General features: G+C 44.0%; 1 protein-coding gene across 1 annotated transcript; it reads left to right on the top strand.

Moving 5' to 3' along the window:
• Positions 1 to 2,571: 2,571 nt before the first annotated feature.
• LOC306975355 (cytochrome P450 2K1-like) lies at positions 2,572 to 8,419 on the top strand (the record flags this gene model as incomplete). The annotated part of the gene is made up of 9 exons (XM_079572875.1): positions 2,572 to 2,757; positions 3,900 to 4,068; positions 4,871 to 5,020; positions 5,101 to 5,261; positions 5,360 to 5,533; positions 6,063 to 6,204; positions 7,150 to 7,334; positions 8,010 to 8,151; positions 8,232 to 8,419. The coding sequence occupies 9 exons, from the start codon at positions 2,572 to 2,574 to the stop codon at positions 8,417 to 8,419; spliced, it is 1,497 nt and encodes a 498-aa protein (XP_079429001.1).
• Between the last annotated feature and the right edge of the window lie 10,590 nt (positions 8,420 to 19,009).

Here is a 19,009-nt window from a genome sequence, read left to right as displayed (position 1 = left end):
GGGGAGAGTGTGAGGAGAGGGCCGGGGAGGCGAGAGCGATGCGGCCGGGGAGAGTGTGAGGAGAGGGCCGGGGAGGCGAGAGCGATGCGGCCGGGGAGAGTGTGAGGAGAGGGCCGGGGAGGCGAGAGCGAGGCGGCCGGGGAGAGTGTGAGGAGAGGGCCGGGGAGGCGAGAGCGAGGCGGCCGGGGAGAGTGTGAGGAGAGGGCCGGGGAGGCGAGAGCGAGGCGGCCGGGGAGAGTGTGAGGAGAGGGCCGGGGAGGCGAGAGCGAGGCGGCCGGGGAGAGTGTGAGGAGAGGGCCGGGGAGGCGAGAGCGAGGCGGCCGGGGAGAGTGTGAGGAGAGGGCCGGGGAGGCGAGAGCGATGCGGCCGGGGAGAGTGTGAGGAGAGGGCCGGGGAGGCGAGAGCGAGGCGGCCGGGGAGAGTGTGAGGAGAGGGCCGGGGAGGCGAGAGCGAGGCGGCCGGGGAGAGTGTGAGGAGAAGGCCGGGGAGGCGAAAACGAGGCGGCCGGGGAGAGTGTGAGGAGAAGGCCGGGGAGACGAGAGCGAGGCGGCCGGGGAGAGTGTGAGGAGAGGGCCGGGGAGGCGAGAGCGAGGCGGCCGGGGAGAGTGTGAGGAGAGGGCCGGGGAGGCGAGAGCGAGAGGCGGCCGGGGAGAGTGTGAGGAGAGGGCCGGGGAGGCGAGAGCGAGAGGCGGCCGGGGAGAGTGTGAGGAGAAGGCCGGGGAGACGAGAGCGAGGCGGCCGGGGAGAGTGTGAGGAGAAGGCCGGGGAGACGAGAGCGAGGCGGCCGGGGAGAGTGTGAGGAGAGGGCCGGGGAGGCGAGAGCGAGAGGCGGCCGGGGAGAGTGTGAGGAGAAGGCCGGGGAGACGAGAGCGAGGCGGCCGGGGAGAGTGTGAGGAGAGGGCCGGGGAGGCGAGAGCGAGGCGGCCGGGGAGAGTGTGAGGAGAGGGCCGGGGAGGCGAGAGCGAGGCGGCCGGGGAGAGTGTGAGGAGAGGGCCGGGGAGGCGAGAGCGAGAGGCGGCCGGGGAGAGTGTGAGGAGAGGGCCGGGGAGGCGAGAGCGAGGCGGCCGGGGAGAGTGTGAGGAGAGGGCCGGGGAGGCGAGAGCGAGGCGGCCGGGGAGAGTGTGAGGAGAGGGCCGGGGAGGCGAGAGCGAGAGGCGGCCGGGGAGAGTGTGAGGAGAGGGCCGGGGAGGCGAGAGCGAGAGGCGGCCGGGGAGGCGAGAGCGAGAGGCGGCCGGGGAGAGTGTGAGGAGAGGGCCGGGGAGGCGAGAGCGATGCGGCCGGGGAGAGTGTGAGGAGAGGGCCGGGGAGGCGAGAGCGAGGCGGCCGGGGAGAGTGTGAGGAGAGGGCCGGGGAGGCGAGAGCGATGCGGCCGGGGAGAGTGTGAGGAGAGGGCCGGGGAGGCGAGAGCGAGGCGGCCGGGGAGAGTGTGAGGAGAAGGCCGGGGAGGCGAGAGCGAGAGGCGGCCGGGGAGAGTGTGAGGAGAGGGCCGGGGAGACGAGAGCGAGGCGGCCGGGGAGAGTGTGAGGAGAGGGCCGGGGAGGCGAGAGCGAGGCGGCCGGGGAGAGTGTGAGGAGAGGGCCGGGGAGGTGAGAGCGAGAGGCGGCCGGGGAGGCGAGAGCGAGGCGGCCGGGGAGAGTGTGAGGAGAGGGCCGGGGAGGCGAGAGCGAGGCGGCCGGGGAGAGTGTGAGGAGAGGGCCGGGGAGGCGAGAGCGAGAGGCGGCCGGGAGAGTGTGAGGAGAGGGCCGGGGAGGCGAGAGCGAGAGGCGGCCGGGGAGGCGAGAGCGAGAGGTGGCCGGGAGAGTGTGAGGAGAGGGCCGGGGAGGCGAGAGCGAGAGGCGGCCGGGGAGGCGAGAGCGAGAGGTGGCCGGGAGAGTGTGAGGAGAGGGCCGGGGAGGCGAGAGCGAGAGGCGGCCGGGGAGGCGAGAGCGAGAGGCGGCCGGGGAGGCGAGAGCGAGAGGCGGCCGGGGAGGCGAGAGCCAGTACCTCTGGCAATTGGCTTTGTTCTACCCAAAATACACGGTTATGAACACCATTTCGTAATGATTTTATCACATTTTTCAATGAGTACCTTAAAAGTGCTGTCTTGGCTTTTCCACAAGATGGAGGTGTGCTTACAGCAACACTTGCAGCACCCTCTACTGGGCACATGCGGTAATACTAGTGTACAATCAATTTAAAGGATCTGTATCTGCTATTTTAGCCATTCCAAAGTGAAGTATAGGCATTTATATGATATATTGTACCTCTACCATTATGGAGCACTCATTTTTGTGATAAATATAAGCGTTTTCTGGAGGTATTTTTCAAACCCGGAAGCACAACACTTCGATTCAGTTAGCTCCGCCCCCTCTCTCCGCACATACAACTTTACCGTGATATAAATAAACAGCAACAAGTGAAGTTACTTAACGATGCAGTTATAAGGAGCTGACATCTGCAACACAGCTTCGTAAATGGCTAACACACAAGCTAACACACACGCTAACACACGCGCTAACACACACGCTAACACACACATACAGCTGTTTGAAAGCTAAACTTCTGTTCACAGCTCACCAGAGAGAAGGCGAGATGGGCTTCACTGACGTGCTCCTCTCCAGTCCCGGGACGGTTCTCGGGGCAGTCCTGGTCCTGCTCTTGTTCTACCTGTTCTATGGACTGGGATCAGACCAGGGACCGCCGGGACCCAGGCCTTTTCCCGTGGTGGGAAACCTCCTGCAGCTGGATCTGAAGAGGCCCTACAACACAATGATGGAGGTGAGATAGATATTTTGCTCTGGACGTCCTGCTCCCCGTCTTTAGAGCAGGGGTTCTCAAACTTTAAAGCTAATTCACAGAGGCCAAAGGTCCGAAAAAAAATGTATTCTGTCATTGCACTAAAATTGTAAACATTTAAATAGTAAAAATGCAAAAGTAATTTATTGATCAGAGTGCATTGTAACGATATATTACGATGCATAATATTGGGGAATTTATTAACATTGGATATAGTAAGAGCAGTCCTATGATGGGACACTCAAGCAGATACGACATAAGGGCACTCGATCAGTCACAATTATCAAACTGATCAAAAAGTGGGACAAGGCCTCGTGGAAGACCCAGGACACGCTGGTGGGACTATGTCTGTCTGAGCTGGCCTGGTGTCGCCTCGGGGTCCCCCCAGAACAGCTGGAGGAGGTGTGTGTGGATCGGGAAGTCTGGGCATCTCTGCTGAGACTGCTGCCCCCGCGACCCGGCCCGGATAAAGCGGAAAAAAATGGATGGATGGAAAGATCAGAGTCATGAGATAACAAAAAATGATAAAAATTGATAAAACCAGTATCAAGAAAATAAGTGGAGTTTGATTACATTTCATTGGTCAAGGCACGTTTATTTGTAGCACAGTTCATACACAAGGCAATTCAAATTGCTTCACAGTTGTATAAATATAAGAAAACAAATACAATCAATAAAACATAAAGATAGAATTAATCAATTAGAACTAGAACTATTTTAAGTCTTGTTTTGACTCGCTCTGTCTTGAGCACTAAAAGAGTCAGTCACAAGATGGCCGCCAGGATTGCCATTCCTTCCAACCATAGACCGTAAAAAATAATATACAACTCCTAACCTAACCTAACCTCCTCACTCCTCCCTGTTTGCCATTATGACCACGTTCAAAAGAGGGAAATCATGGCAGATTTAGACTCCTCCTCCCCAGCATTGAAGGAGCATGTTCCTAAAAAGCGACTTAGGGCAGGATCACAGGAGGAAGATATTAACTACGTGTAATTTAGTTTTAGTTTAATTTTAGTCAGCAAAAATATGACTTTGACTACAATTATGACATACATTTCCTAGATTCCCTGCTGTGTGAATGTATCCTGAATGAATTCTGATGTCCGTTTGTTTGGTCTCAGTTTTCTCAGCAGTACGGCTCGGTGTTCACGGTGTGGCTGGGTCCGAAGAAGGTGGTGGTTCTGGCGGGATATAAAACGGTGAAAGAGGCTCTGGTGGACAACGCCGAGGTGTTTGGGGACAGAGAAGAATTTCACATTTTTACAGAAACAATGAAGAAAGACAAACACGGTAACAAACTCTGAGAATTATTCAGCAAATTGTAACTTAACGGCTCTATTTGTCAACACGGCTTAATTTATTACGTTTTTATATTGATATCCAAGCCCAAATCTCATGGGTATTTTGGTCCTACCAATTATCTCACGGCTGACCCAGAATGTCAATGAAGATTAGGGTCAAAGGCCAAATAATCAGGGCTAGTGTGGCCACACTATTAGTCTAACCATCAACACTATTTAAAGTTGTTCAGGAAGTTTCAGTTTAAGTTCACAGGGGCAGTTGAACATGACACCTATCCTTTAAGATCACCAACCAGTCTGTCATCGTGCCAAAACACAGCTTTTCATCACACATGAACATGAATGATATGGACAATATGTGACTGGTTAAGGTTTGGGCCATGAGTTGGAAAACGCTTAATGAAGGTTAAGGGTAGGAAAATGGTTTGGATTAGCTTTGACCCGCTTTTTCCAACGTTCAGGGTCCTTGGAGAAGGTAAAGAATGAAAATTCTTCTCTATCATGTCATGGTTGGAGCATCGAATCTCATAACAGCTTTTAGGCAACTTTGTTAAATTTATCGTACACAATATGTCATTCACAGACAAAGGCACAATCCAATAAGGTGATTGTTTTCACCGAGGAGGGGGCGTTACATTGAAAATGCCCAGATGTTTCAAATTGTTCATATCTGAACATACTCCCACTGTCCCAATCACGGGATCAGTAGTGAAATCCCCTCAGGGGTCTGTCTTAGGCCCTCTACTATTCGCACTCTTCAAGACTCAGCAGATGTTTCTGGCTCTGTCCAGGAGTGATATGGTCCAACGGCGAGCCGTGGAGGGAGGTGCGGCGCTTCGCTCTGGCGAACCTGAGAGACTATGGGATGGGGAAGAGAGCGTGCGAGGACAAGATCACCGAGGAGGCCCAGTATCTCTGCGACGTCTGCAAGAACTTTAAAGGTGAGACTTTGAAATCTTCACACCTCAAGTCACCACTGGACCCATATGAGCAAACCTTTAACTATTCATGTACTTGATAGGAAAACCGTTCGACACCACACAGCCGATGAACCATGCCGTCTCCAATATAATCTGCTCCATGGTCTACGGGAGTCGCTTTGAGTATGACGACCCTGAGTTTGTGACTTTAGTCAATGACGCCAACAGAATTTTGCAGCTTGCTGGGTCTCCATCAGTGCAGGTAATCTTCACTGGAGACATTGTGTAATATTAAGCTTTAACATTGTTACAATGGTATGTTGTGAGTAAGTACTAGCTAAATACTTGCTTTTATTTTAGATTTATAACATGTTCCCGTGGCTCGGACGTCTGCTGCCGAAGAGGAATGAATTCATAAAGCTGAGAGTAAAGACCGAGAATCAGAACAGGCAGTTCTTCAAGAACTTGAGGGAGACGCTCAACCCCCAGATGTGTCGGGGGTTCGTGGACTCGTTTTTGGTTCGACAGAAAAAGGTGAGGCTTATCCTGATTCTCAGTCCGTAGGTTGTGTGTTCAACTCAAGACAAAAGCATGTTGTGTTTTATTTCAGACAGACAGTTTCGCCGGCTCACTTTCTGCAGTCTTCCTCAGAGTTTGTTGCTGTGATGTGTCTTGTCAGCTGATTTACACAGGTTTTGGTGCTGTTCTCCAGCCGGTGGAGGTCGGACAACGGTCTGACTTCTTCAGTACAGCGTCCCAGGCGTGTGAAAGAAAGAAGGCCCCCTCATCCGGGTTTACTGTCCTGGGGCATGTTTCCAATTTCAATTGCCTCCTTAAAAAACAGTGCCAGAACCTGACAAGAAATGTCACAGCAACATCATGTGATCAACTCTGAGGAAGACTGCAGAAAGGGAGCAGTCGAAACTGGTATGGTATGAAAAAAACAACACTGGTCTTATATAAAATAAAATGTTTTGGCTCTTTTTAACTGAAGAACACCAAATTTTTATTTCTGGAACCGAGATTGCAGTACTTTGTTCCGTATTGATGTGTTGTCCTTCAGGAGGAGGGAGTTCCCAACAGTCCGTTCGACGAGGACAACCTGCTGCAGACAGTTATGCAGCTGTTCGCCGCCGGCACAGACACCACGGCAACCACGCTGAGATGGGGCCTGCTCATCATGGCCAAGTACCCACACTTACAGGGTAATACGCACCACATCAGGGGGTTTGCGAGGTTTTTTCGATGGTCGAAGGATTTCCTTTGTCAGCTCCTCTGCGCTGGAGTTTCTGAATAATCCGAGCGACAGATGCACATGTTTCAGCACGTGTGCTTTGCTTTGGTTCTTCAAGTCGTTGCAGTTTATGAGCGTTTATAGAGAGGACAGATTCATATAAACTCGCTACGACGTGCAGTGCCGATCCTAAAACAGCCGAGACTTTAGTTTGAGATGAAGTGAAAGTGGTGCTTGAATCTGCAGGCGTGAATCTGCAGCGGCTGCAGATTTATAATATAAAGAGGCTGCAACGCAAAGGCATCGAGGAGAGGCATTGTTAATGAAGGAGACACATGTTCTGATGGATTACTCAAGTAGAACCGGTTCTCAATCCCCATACCTACTTCTGAGTGTGATCTCTGCAGGTCAGAGTCCTTCCTCTCTTGCTATTTTCCCAATAAGGATGAGCGATGTCTTGCACAAATCAACAAATATTTCAAGAAAACCTCTACTGGCTACGTGTTAAAAACATTATTTGTTGGCACCAAAGCAAACACTAGTTTTCACCAGCTGAGGTCATTGACATGAGAACCGGCCTGCACTTCTCAAAATCCAGAGATTTCAAGGGGCTTGTCTCAATAAGTAAATAAATCTCTTTGTAGGGAGGATTTGCACAAGAACCATCACAATCGTTTACTGCAGAGCCTCAGTTAAATACTAACATCCTTCAGTGAACTTTGCACCCTCTCTGATGGTTAGTGCTCTCCTTTGTCCTGCCTGACCCCGATTGGCAGGCGGCCAACAAAATAAAACATGAACTGAGCACAGTGATGTTATTGTCCTGGGCTGAACTTGTGTGCAACAAAGGATGAAAAATGAAAGTCTTACAAGTTCTGATCGCACCAATCATTCTTCTGTTTTTCTCGTCTCTCAGACCAGGTCCGTGAGGAGATCTCCGGAGTGATCGGAAGTCGCCAGGTTCTGACTGAGGACAGGAAGGACCTGCCGTTCACCGACGCCGTCATCCACGAGACGCAGAGAATCGCAAACATCGTCCCCATGTCCCTCCCCCACAGGACGACCCGGGACATCACCTTCCAGGGACACTTCATCAAAAAGGTCAGTGTCAGAGCAAAGGCAAAGGGCTCTGTTCAACCCTTGTGTGCCCCATAATGCAGTTACACTCGTGGTCACCTGGGGTAATTTTTGACCCCATTTTGTTTCTCTAATATTTCACTCAAATATGAATGAAATAAATGTGGGTTCTATCTTTAGTTTGACTTCATAAAAATGCACTGATAGTAAATATACCGTTTTTTATTATTTTTTGAGTCGGCTGGACATGTTTATGTAAAAAAAGTCAAATTTTGAGGCAAAAATGGCCCTGTAACACTGAAAATCCTGAAGTGGATATAACTGGTGAATTGGGCACTGGGAGAGGCTCAAAGGTAGAGCAGGTTCTGTTTTTGAAAAATGTTTCATTTTTGAATGAGAGCAAATAGTTACACTCGTGGTCTTTGGGGTCATTTATGACGGCCTGAAAATATGAATATCTCCGCGAATATTTGGCCAATCAACGCAAAGCAAAAGGTGTTGTAATGCCGATCGTCCTCTCACAAGCCTAAAGTGCCACATGTGAGTCAAGTCTTAGTCTTATCATACAATATGCAGATCTCCACATGATGTTGGTCGGGACAACTTGGCCATCCTGAAATATTGGTGCGGACATGTCCCCATGGTCCCCACGCAAACCTACGCCCATGCCAAGTTCTAACCCGCCTCGTCTCCCTGTAGGGCACCACAGTGTACCCCCTCCTCACCTCGGTCCTCTACGATGAGAGCCAATGGGAAAAGCCTCGCAGCTTCCATCCCGCTCACTTCCTCGACAAAGATGGGAAGTTCGTCAAGAGAGACGCCTTCATGCCTTTCTCCGCAGGTGAATAATAATAATAAGAATGTTATCGATTTATACATTCATTTGTATTGTCTTTTTAACGTGGCTCCTCCCTCTCACAGGCCGCAGGATTTGTCTGGGTGAAGGCCTGGCCCGGATGGAGCTGTTCATCTTCTTTGTGACTCTGATGCAGCGTTTCCGCTTCACGCCGCCCCCTGGTGTCAGCGAGGAGGAACTGGAGCTGATCCCGCGCGTCGGCTCCACCCTGAACCCCGAGCCTCACCATCTCTGTGCCGTCCCATGTCTTTAAATAACATAGGGCTGGGCAATTAATCAAATTTTTCTCTAACTGAGATTTAATAAAGGTCGATCACGTTAAAGGATCTATATCATGCTATTTTAGCCATTCCAAAGTTAAGTATAGACATGTATATGATATATTGTACCTCTACCACTATGGAGCACTCATTTTTGTGATAAATATAAGTGTTTTCTGGAGGTATTTTTCGAACCCGGAAGACACAACGCTTCGATTCAGTTAACTCCGCCCCCTCTCTCCGCACATACTTTACCGTAATATAAATAAACAGCAATAAGTGAAGTTACTTCACGATGCAGTTATACGGAGTTGACATCTGCAACACAGCTTCATAAATGGCTAACACACATGCTAGTATGCTAACACACAAGCTAATATGCTAACACACAAGCTAACCCGCGTTTGGACTGACTCACCGCTCTGGTCCATCGCTGTTTACATTATGGGACTTGCGTTGGTTATAAAAGTTAATCCACTTTGATTCTGGCGAAGGTTCACCAAACAGTCACAGAAAAACACCATTTTGGTGATAGTCGCTGAATCCCAGAGAAAAAAACTTCGATTGGCCTCTTCTTGAAAGAAGTTGAACAAACTCCCGTCCTCGTAGCCAAACGCGCTTCTTTTTCTCCGTGAGAACAGGTGTGTCCAGTTATAACGAGCTCCATCTTCAGCTGCAGCGCAAACATGACTGATCTGTTCAGACGCTCAGGGGATGTGTCTGTTTTGGCTGTTTTTTTTTTTTTTTCCCCCGCTTTCATCTCTCTTACGACAGAAATAATGAAAAAGCTGTTTTACAAATTAAAATCAGGCTGTAAGACATTGTTTTACAGACGTCGAGCACTTCCGTTCCGCTGTTACGACACAACTGAACACTCAGTCGTTCACCAGGAGAGGGCGGAGCCTCAGAGAGCAGGATTCAGGAGGATTACTGAGAGCTGCGTGAATGAAGCCACAAACCACTCTGGGGGTGTTTTTGATAAGGAAATAGCATAACAACATGGCCAAAAGCTCTAAAAAGTCGATTTTGCATGATATAGGACCTTTAATCGCGGGGTGTGTTTTAATCGAGGAGAATTGGCCAGTTTTGTCACAGTCTAGAACAGGGGCCCAAACTTTTCGTCTCCGAGGGCCAAAATGCCAAACACGCCGATGTCAAGCACGAAAAACACATATAACTGCAAATTATAAAGTAACTTTATTTTATTTACTTTTTATTTTTTCAATAGCCTACATTTGCATTTGATTCTATCTATGCAAATAACATGCTATATTAACCTCTTAACTCCCGCCTGAACCGAGAGGATCTTTTTTTGTCAATTTTTGATCACATTTTTTTCATTTTTTCATCCATTTTTTTTTATCACATTATAGTTTTTTTTGTCACATTTTTTTCATTTTTTGTCACATTTTTTTGTCACATTTTGGTCATTTTTTGTCATTTTTTTAATCCATTTTTTGTTATTTTTTATCACATTATTGTCATTTTTTGTCACATTTTAGTCATTTTTTGTCACATTTTTTAATGAAATTTTTGTCATTTTTTTGTCACATTTTTGTCATTTTTTTGTTATATTTTGGTCATTTTTTCATCAATTTTTTTAATCAAATTTTTGTCGTTTTTTGTCAATTTTTTGTAATATTTTGTCAATTTTTTGTAATTTTTTGTCAATTTTTTGTAATTTTTTTCATCCATTTTTTGGCAATTTCTTGTGACATTTTTTGACATTTTTGCTACTTTTTCATCAATTTTTAGTCACTTTTTTGTCACATTTCCATCATTGTTTTCGTCTCAGTTTTGTTGCTATTTTCATAGCTTTTTTCCAGAAGCTTTTGGACTGGGGTAAAGCCAAACTGGAGAAAATGTGCTCGGTTCAGGTGGGAGTTAAGGGGTTAAAACGAACTGCAGCAATTTAGTGCAAAAAACAAACAAACACTTGTATCTACAGCACCTACAGTAACTTTACTTCATTCGTTCACTCAAAGAAAATGCCACATTAGATTATTTTAAAAGTGTCAGTTCAGCATCAATTCTTTTATAAGTCACTTTTTAACATAAACTGTTGTTGATGTAACAACCTTTGCAATAAAAGTTGGAAAACTGTGAAAGTTGATGCTACAACGCTCTGTAATTGATAAATACCAAGACACCACAACAGTGTTTCCTTAACTTTGCGAAAGGAGTGAAACAGCGCCCCCAATTTGACGCTCGTGGTCAAAACGTGTACTGCATCCATATTTACCATTGAGAATTAGTTAACAAGAGAGTTAGTATTAACCACACGCAGCGCAAAAGTAGGTCATTCTCTGGCGGGCCAACAGAATTGTGTCGGCGGGCCAAATTTGGCCCGCGGGCCCCACTTTGGGCACCCCTGGTCTAGAAAGATATATGGGCGGCGCAGCTGCAGTGCCTGCCAGGTTAATCCCAGGGAAACACTCAGCCCAAACAAACAGGAAACACAAATTATACATATATATATATAGATATATACGGCAGCTTCAGGTCCTGGTGATTTTACGTGTAAAATCAGCTACAAAGTTGCGCTAACTCGTCTAAAGGGCAAAATGAAACACGCGGACACAGGGATGAAGAGTTTAAACCTTCGAAGTTGGAAAACTATCAGTCGCTCTTTGGACCATGTGGATTTGTTTTGGGTGCAGAGGTGGATTAGCTGGACTAACAGTGAATTGTAAGTTTTTACTAATAAACGCGCAGTTTACTCATGTCTTTATGTACATAATAAGTTGATCGCGCTTCACTCCGTGACGTCATGGCCTTTGAGGCTCCGCCCACAAACATGCGCTTGTTTTCTGCTTCTGACATTCTTCAAAAATTACACTTTTTTGCGAAATCTAGGAGTAATCATGGACTCAGACCTGAACTTAAACAGCCACATCAAAGCAATAACATCAGCAGCTTTTACCATCTGAAAAACATGGCTCAGATCAGAGGAATAGTGTCAAAGCCAGACTTAGAGAGACTTATCCATCCACTGTTAGCATAGGGGCCTCTGGTGCTAACTAACCAGTGATTAGGAGCTATGTGCCATCCCATAAACCAATCGCCCCATCCTCGAGTGATTCATGCACAACCACTGTTGACTGACAAGTGCATATTTAATAATAATAAACAAAGATTGTGCACAAGCCAAACTTTATAAAAGTGACAAAATCCATGTTTAAAAAAAAGGTCAGAAATAAATTTATTGCAACCATAGCTTGTTAATCGTACACGAAACTTGTGAAGTGAAGAATGAAAACATAAGGCGTAAATGAACGTTTTTCCTATCTATGCTACTTTTTTGTTCATGATGTTGGAGTTACATTTACAGTTTTCTCTTAACGTTTACAATACTGACGTTATCAATACCATTTTTGTGTTTACGTTAAACGTTAACAGCCTGAAAATCCAGATAAGAAACTCTCGACTTTTATAGTTGAATACGTTTTTATCAGAAACAGCACGACTCCAACTGGAGCTAAGGTTAAAGGAGAACTTTCACCTCTGCACAGCCATGGAAACATAACTGAAGTACCAGGCTACACCTAAAATTACTAAAGTACTTCAACAACTACTTCTATTATTAATGTTTAGTTGATTAGTTGTCTATGAAACCTACTGCCTATATGCCAGTGTGATACCTCATTGAAAGCCAAGACTTTCTACTACATTAGGAATGCATATGAAAAAAAGGGAGGATCTGACAGACAAGAGTAAACATTGAAAGTTTTTTTTGTTTGTGAACATATTTCAGCTGCTTTCCTGCGACTGGAGTTTTCAATCTGAGCCCATAAAGATTGCCCAACAGTTCAGGCTGACTTCATAAACTGTCTCACCTCTGCACACAGTAACCAATGTCTCGATGACCTTTTATTGGCGAGCGTTACGGCCTGTTAAATATAACAGCCACATCAAATCTCTGCAACTCTCAAGTAGCTGTGGCAATATTGAGAACACTATTTATTATCCTCAACCTGTGAGACGGTTCTGCAATGTCTCCGAGACCTGTCGGACACCAAGGAGATCTCAAAGAGTTGTATGGAGTCTCTTTGTTATTATACCTGAAAAGGTATAAAAAGTTGCAGGAACGTCTCACAGGTTGAGGACAAATAACAAATAGTATTCGTGACACAACTGCTTGGGACTAACTTGATATAACAGAGCCAATAACATTTTCACATCAATCTCAGACATCTTTAAATCGTTGGGAAAGAGGTTGCACGTTTGGAGCAGCATTTACTGCTAATTGGATCAAGAACACCACGAATCCATTCACTGTTTAGTTTTGAAGAAAGTGCTTTGTGATCGCGGCGTTTTTACATTTTTGTTCTGTCCCGAACAGTGAAGGCAGGAGCGGTTCAAGATGGATTCTTGTGTGTTTGTATATATTGTAAATATCACGAGAATTCAGCTTGCTGGAGACTCCTTATCTCCAGGGGACGTCTCAGGGACATCTTCACGACCAGCGGCAACTCGAGCCTCTAACTAGTCTCCATGCCGGTGAGAAAGGCCCTTTAGATGGTTATAGGACCCGCCTGTGATCTACTGTACAGCATATGCTCAAGTGGGGTAGGAATCTCTAGAAGCTTTATCTTCTATTAATTTACAACCTTCTTTTTGGTGTCCTGCCTTAATGTTCCTTTATTATTATGCAAAATCGACCTTTTCAAGCCTTACATCATGTTATTATGTCATTCCCTCATTAAAAACATGCCTGAAGTGTTGCCTTGGCACATTCACGTATTTTTGAGTAATCTGTAAAAACTCTGATGGCGGCCATTTTAGGGATAGGTTTGCCTGAGTCCTCCTAGGAACGCCCCCACCTCCTGGAGACGCCTCCGAGCTTTCGTCACCAGCCGAGTAACCAACCACTGCTCCTCAGCAGAGCCCCCTCCCCACTGATGCCACAGACAGCGTGTGGAGGGGGCGTGTCTAAAGGCTCAGAGGTTCTTAAAGAGACAGAAGCCTATTTCAAGACATTCACTACAGCCATTTTGAGAGAGACATTTTATACAAGGCAGTTCTTCTAAAATACTGCATTTACAGACCAACAGAAGGTTTCGTCATCATTGTAGTGTGATTTAGACTGGTGCTATGTGACTGAAAAAAGCATAATACCCCCTCTTTAAACGTAATAGATGTCAGGTCAAATTCTCACCAGTTGAGGTCTCAGGACTGTGTTAAGACAGAAAGGCTTTCTGCTGCTTTGCACCAAATGTTTTTAGTTTGTTTAGTTTAGTTTATTTCACAACTTTGCACATACAATCAGGAAATTCAACTTATAACCCATCAAGCAAGTGCTACATTGTGAAAATGGACACTCAAAAAGCTAAAAGCTTATCAACAGGGGTCCATAACCCACCACCCTGGGCAAAGATACTTAGCATAAAAAACACGTAAGAATGGCTCAAATAAAACTAATTCCCGCTGACATCTTCCAAAAGGTGAAGGCGGACAATATCACCACAAAACAGGTGGCCTGTCAACAATATATAATGTTCATTTATACATATGTTTACATATATATGTATACACTTTCTTTTTTTTTGGCCTTCACATGGAATATGTAATCCTGCTGAAGTATCAGCGGGGCTGTACTGTGTGGGCTTTGACAGTCCAACGTATTACTATTATTATTATTATTATTATTATTATTATTTTTATTATTATTTTTATTATTATTATTATTTTTTTTAATCATTACTGGAAAATAAATTGTAATTAGAATACATTGCATTTGTTAACTAGTCCGGTCCTAGTTACAATCCAAACAATCAAACAGTTTCGTAACCTTGTATCAATGTAATACCTTGTGCCTCAAAAATGTTTCCATGCACAGAGAGAAACCAGTAGGACCCTGGGAGTCCTAGGCCGCAAGCAAACCAGAAGCATAGCTCTCCAGAAGTTAGTCTCCTTTTAAATATAGTTAAAGTAGGAGATTGTTTTAAGTCCTCCAACTCATTCCATAGGTTTGGACCACTGTGGCATATGCTGAAACTAGTATATTTTAATTTCCTATATTTCCCTGTTAACAGCAACTTTTTCCTAGTATCATGTTGAGAACGGGTGAGTATAGGATTTAACCTGTTTACAACATTATACACAGTATATGCATTATGATAAAGATTAATTTCAGGAAGCTTTAAGGAGGCCCTATCTGTGGAAGAGAGCATTTGTGGGAGAATTTCTCATGGACCTTATTGCTTTCTTTTGTAATACCAGAAGTTTAGTAGTGTGGGTAGAGTAAGTATTGTTCCAAATAAAGTTACAATAGTTCACGTGAGGCTCAAACAGAGATCTATACAAGGACAAGAGCGCAACATGTGGGAGCAATTGGCTCAACTTGAAAAACAGACCTACAATTTTGGACAATTTTTTAAGTAACTCATCAATATGTTTTTTGAAATTTAGAAACAGATCAATGTGGATTCCTAAGAATTTTATAGAATGAACTTTCTTAATATCTTTGCCATCTATTGAGATATTTATGACCTAATCACTGTACTTTTGATTAATTAATCGGAAAATAATATAAAACATTTTACTAATGTTTAGCGATAATTTATTACATTTAAACCAATTATTTACCTTAACCAATTGCTCATATATGTGTTTCTCAAGCTGATCCATGCGATTATGTAACACAAACAAATTTGTGTAATCAGCAAAAAGTACTTTGTGGATATCACTAGAACAATGTACAAAATCATTAACATAGACAATAAACAAAAGAGGTCCCAGAAGGGATCCCTGTGGAACCCCAAAATCAATGCCATCGTAGAATTTACCCCATTTATGTTCACATATTGCTGTCTTCCAAAATCGATCGGATCGAATGCCTTTGAAAGGTTGAGAAATACACCAGCGCCGATTTCTCCCCTTTCTAAAGCATCATTTATTTTTTCAACAAGATCTAAAATGGCCATACCTGTACTGCTATTTTTCCTAAAGCCATATTGTGAAGATACCAATATGTTCTGTTTATCTAAGTAGTTCACAACTCTTGAGTAGACCACTCTTTCAAGTACTTTTGACATGGTTGGTAGAACTGATATAGGTCTGTCATTTTGTGTGTCATTTTTCTCCCCAGACTTATATACTGGTATTATTTTGCCACTTTAGTCTGGTTAGGAACAATACCATGCAGTAAAGATAGATTTATTATATAAGCAAGTGGTTCAGCTATTACATTCACAATGGCTTTAAGAGTCTTACTACAAATACCATCAGCACCAGGTGAGTATGAACATTTCATTGTGTTAATGATATTTGTTTCTTCCATTTTACAAGTGGCTGTAAAATAACAAGAGCTGGGATAGTTACCCTTTACATTTTTTTTTTATAATTGGCACCCGCTGGTGGACAAAGTTGTTGGGATAGGTTTTTTCCAAGGTAGGAAAAAAAAAAAAAAATCCCATTGTTTTATTGTAACACAATATTTTAGGGAGTAAGTATTAACAGAGCTTAGGACCACACTATACTTTTCCAGTAGTGAAACGCCATGTGAAGTAGAAGGAAAACATAAAAATAAACAAAACAAAAGAGGTTGGACTACTATCCAAAACATTCTCAATGTCCATTTTGCAACTCTCCATATGTGACGCATTGCACCCCATATTCCGTGACAGTCAAATCAAGCATCAATAGTTTATCATGAACAAATTTAGAAAATTAGGCCAACTTTACCAGTCATGTGAAGGTTGAGAGGAAAGCTTCGGCCTTGTTGGGGTCTTTGAAGGACTTGCGCTCTCCGTTAGCTTCACTTTGTTTTTAATACATTCAATTTTAACCTGTTCTCGATCACCCATTCATAAGTAGACATTAGCTCCTGTTGGAGCATGTTTTTGACCTGGTCGACGGTAGAGGCAGAAACATACATTGTTGTATCGTCTGCATATACAGTCATACAGGCCTTTCGTAAAACATATGACATATCATTTACATAAACACTGTAAAGAAGAGGACCTAGGCAGCTGCCCTGTGGAATTCCACAGGTTAGGGCTATTGTATCTGAAAGGGAACCATTGAAGGCAACACATTGTGTTCTGTCAACCAAATAACTACTTAAGAAACTGATAGCTGTGTTTGAAAAACCATATGCTTGTAGTTTCTCAAGTAGAAGTTGATGATCAACCAAGTCAAATGCTGCACTGAAGTCCAGAAACACAATTCCTACCAATTGCTTGTTATCGATTTGTCCCAGCCAGTCGTCAGTCAGAGTTGTTAGTGCTGTGCTGGTTGAGTAGCCTGCTTTGTATGCATGTTGGACGTCAGAATTAAGGTGATTCACTTCAAAATAGTTCTGAATTTGTTTATATATCACCTGCTCCATTAGTTTGCTCAGGACAGGTAAGATGCTTATGGGTCTGCTGTTTTGACCAGTCAGTGGCTGTTTTGAATTTTTTATCATAGGAACAACTTTTGATATTTTTCACAGATTTGGATAGGTACATTCATCAAAACATACTTTAAAAATGTGAGATATAGGCTTGACTACTGATTTAGCTGCAAGCTTTAGAAGTTTTCCATCCATATTATCAATTCCACATGGTTTATCACAATTTATATTTTCCAATAATTTTTTAATTTCATCAGTTTTAACGGGTTCAAAGACAAATGAACAATACTTATCACTAACAATTTGTTCTCGAATAATTTTTTCGGACAGTTTCCTACTAACTGGGGGCATCTCATTCCTCATTGTTTTCACTTTATCCTGGTAGTAACTGTTGAAATAGTTTGCAATTTCACAAGGTTTGGTAATAAATGTACCATTCATCTCAATGAAAGAAGACATTTTACTAATTTTGCCTCGACACAGAAGTTCATTTATCATTCTCCATATTTGTGTACTATTTTTTCCAGTCTTTAAATTTGGTAAAATAGTACTGTTTTTTCTTTTGCCTATTCATTTTTGTTACTTTGTTCCTCAGTAACCGATAAGCTTGCCAGTCTTCAAAATCACCAGACTTCACAGCTGCCTTTTTCATTCGGTCCCTTTCCCATAGATTGCCTCAGATCCCCATCTAGCCAAGGAGACCTTGTCGATCGAAACAGAAAGTTTCCTAATTGGGGCATGTTTATCACATACTGCTGAAAATAATTTACAAAAATTGTTCAATGCAATCTCAGCGTGTGTGCTTTGTAACACAGTGTCCCATTGTACCTTTTCCACATCATTGATAAAATCAAATTCTGAAAAAGAAATATATACATTCTTTTATAAATTACTTTAGGTCCAGCTCGTGGTATTTTTGTCTTGAAAACCAGAGCAACAACATTATGGTCACTGAAGCCACTGAGATAATGCTTGAGCACTTTTCCATACAGTTTGTATAGACATGATCAATACATGTCGAGGTAGTTAACCCATCTCTATTAGTTTTTATCCTTGTAGGTGAATTCACTAGTTGGACAAGATTACATACCATAATTGTATTACTAAGATTTTTTTTCATGCAACAATGATCAGAGAACCAATCAATGTTCATATCTCCAAGAATAAACATTTCATGGTTTGTATCAGTAGCTTTTTGGATCATTGTACAAACATTATTCAGGTGATCAGCATTAGCACTTGGTGGCCTGGAAAAAAAGGCCATCAGAATGGGCTTGCGATGTGGAAGATGTACTTGAAGCCAAAGCGCTTCTATGCCTAACACACCAAGATCCTTTCTTATTTTTATTGGGATATGACTTTGAATATAAAATGCAGTTCCTCCACCATGTTTATTCCTGTCATGTCGGAAAATATTATATCCTTCTATTGCTAAAGCTGTATCTTCTACAGTTTCATCTAGGTGTGTCTCTGTAAGAGCCATTATGTGAATATTTGATTCTAATAAAATAGAAGATAATTCACAAATTTTGTTTTTTAAACTACAGATGTTCAATAGCCTCCTTTAGATTCATCAGCCTGATGTTCTTCCGTCTCCGCCGACATTCCAGGTCAGATACTTTGTCTTTCAGCTCCTTGTTCGCTTTCTCCAACGCGTCCAGTCGGTCTTTTAATGGAGCGATGTCATCCTCCAGCTGGGAGATGCACGTTTCAGCCTCAGCTTGGCGAGCAACAAGTGCCTCCGTCGTAGCCGCGGCATCATCAATGCGCTTCATCATGTTACCCACTTTAATCTCAAGTTTCCCAAGCGACTGATTTACAGACCGTAAGATGCGCTGTCCCTCCTCAGCAACTGCCGCAGAAATACTCTTTAACAGAGCGTCAGTCATCATAAGAGGAGTTCCTTCAGGGCTAGCGCTGGCATTAGCACCTAAGCCGGTGCTACCTGGCTGGCTGGTAGTTGTGGTAGCAATAAGATCCTCTGAAGCATCACGATCTTTGGGTGGTTGTCTGGGTGGTTTGGGCAGGCAAAAGTCCTTTGTTCAATTTCTTGGCATTAAGGCTAGAGTGTAATCGATAGGTGATTAAAGTTAGGCAAGTTTTGGGTGGAGAGAGGTGCCTGCCGTCTTACTCACGCCGCCGTCTTTCTTTCTTTTGGAGTAAGAGTTCTTTGGATGAGGCACAGAAGACTTTGTGGTGGACAGTTGTATGACCCTTGAACAGTTTAAAAGACTCTCCTAAAGGA

Source organism: Gobius niger (assembly GCF_951799975.1).
Source record: "Gobius niger genome assembly, chromosome: 15".
In the NCBI taxonomy this organism is placed as follows: domain Eukaryota; kingdom Metazoa; phylum Chordata; class Actinopteri; order Gobiiformes; family Gobiidae; genus Gobius; species Gobius niger.
This window is presented reverse-complemented; position numbering and strand designations above follow the sequence as displayed.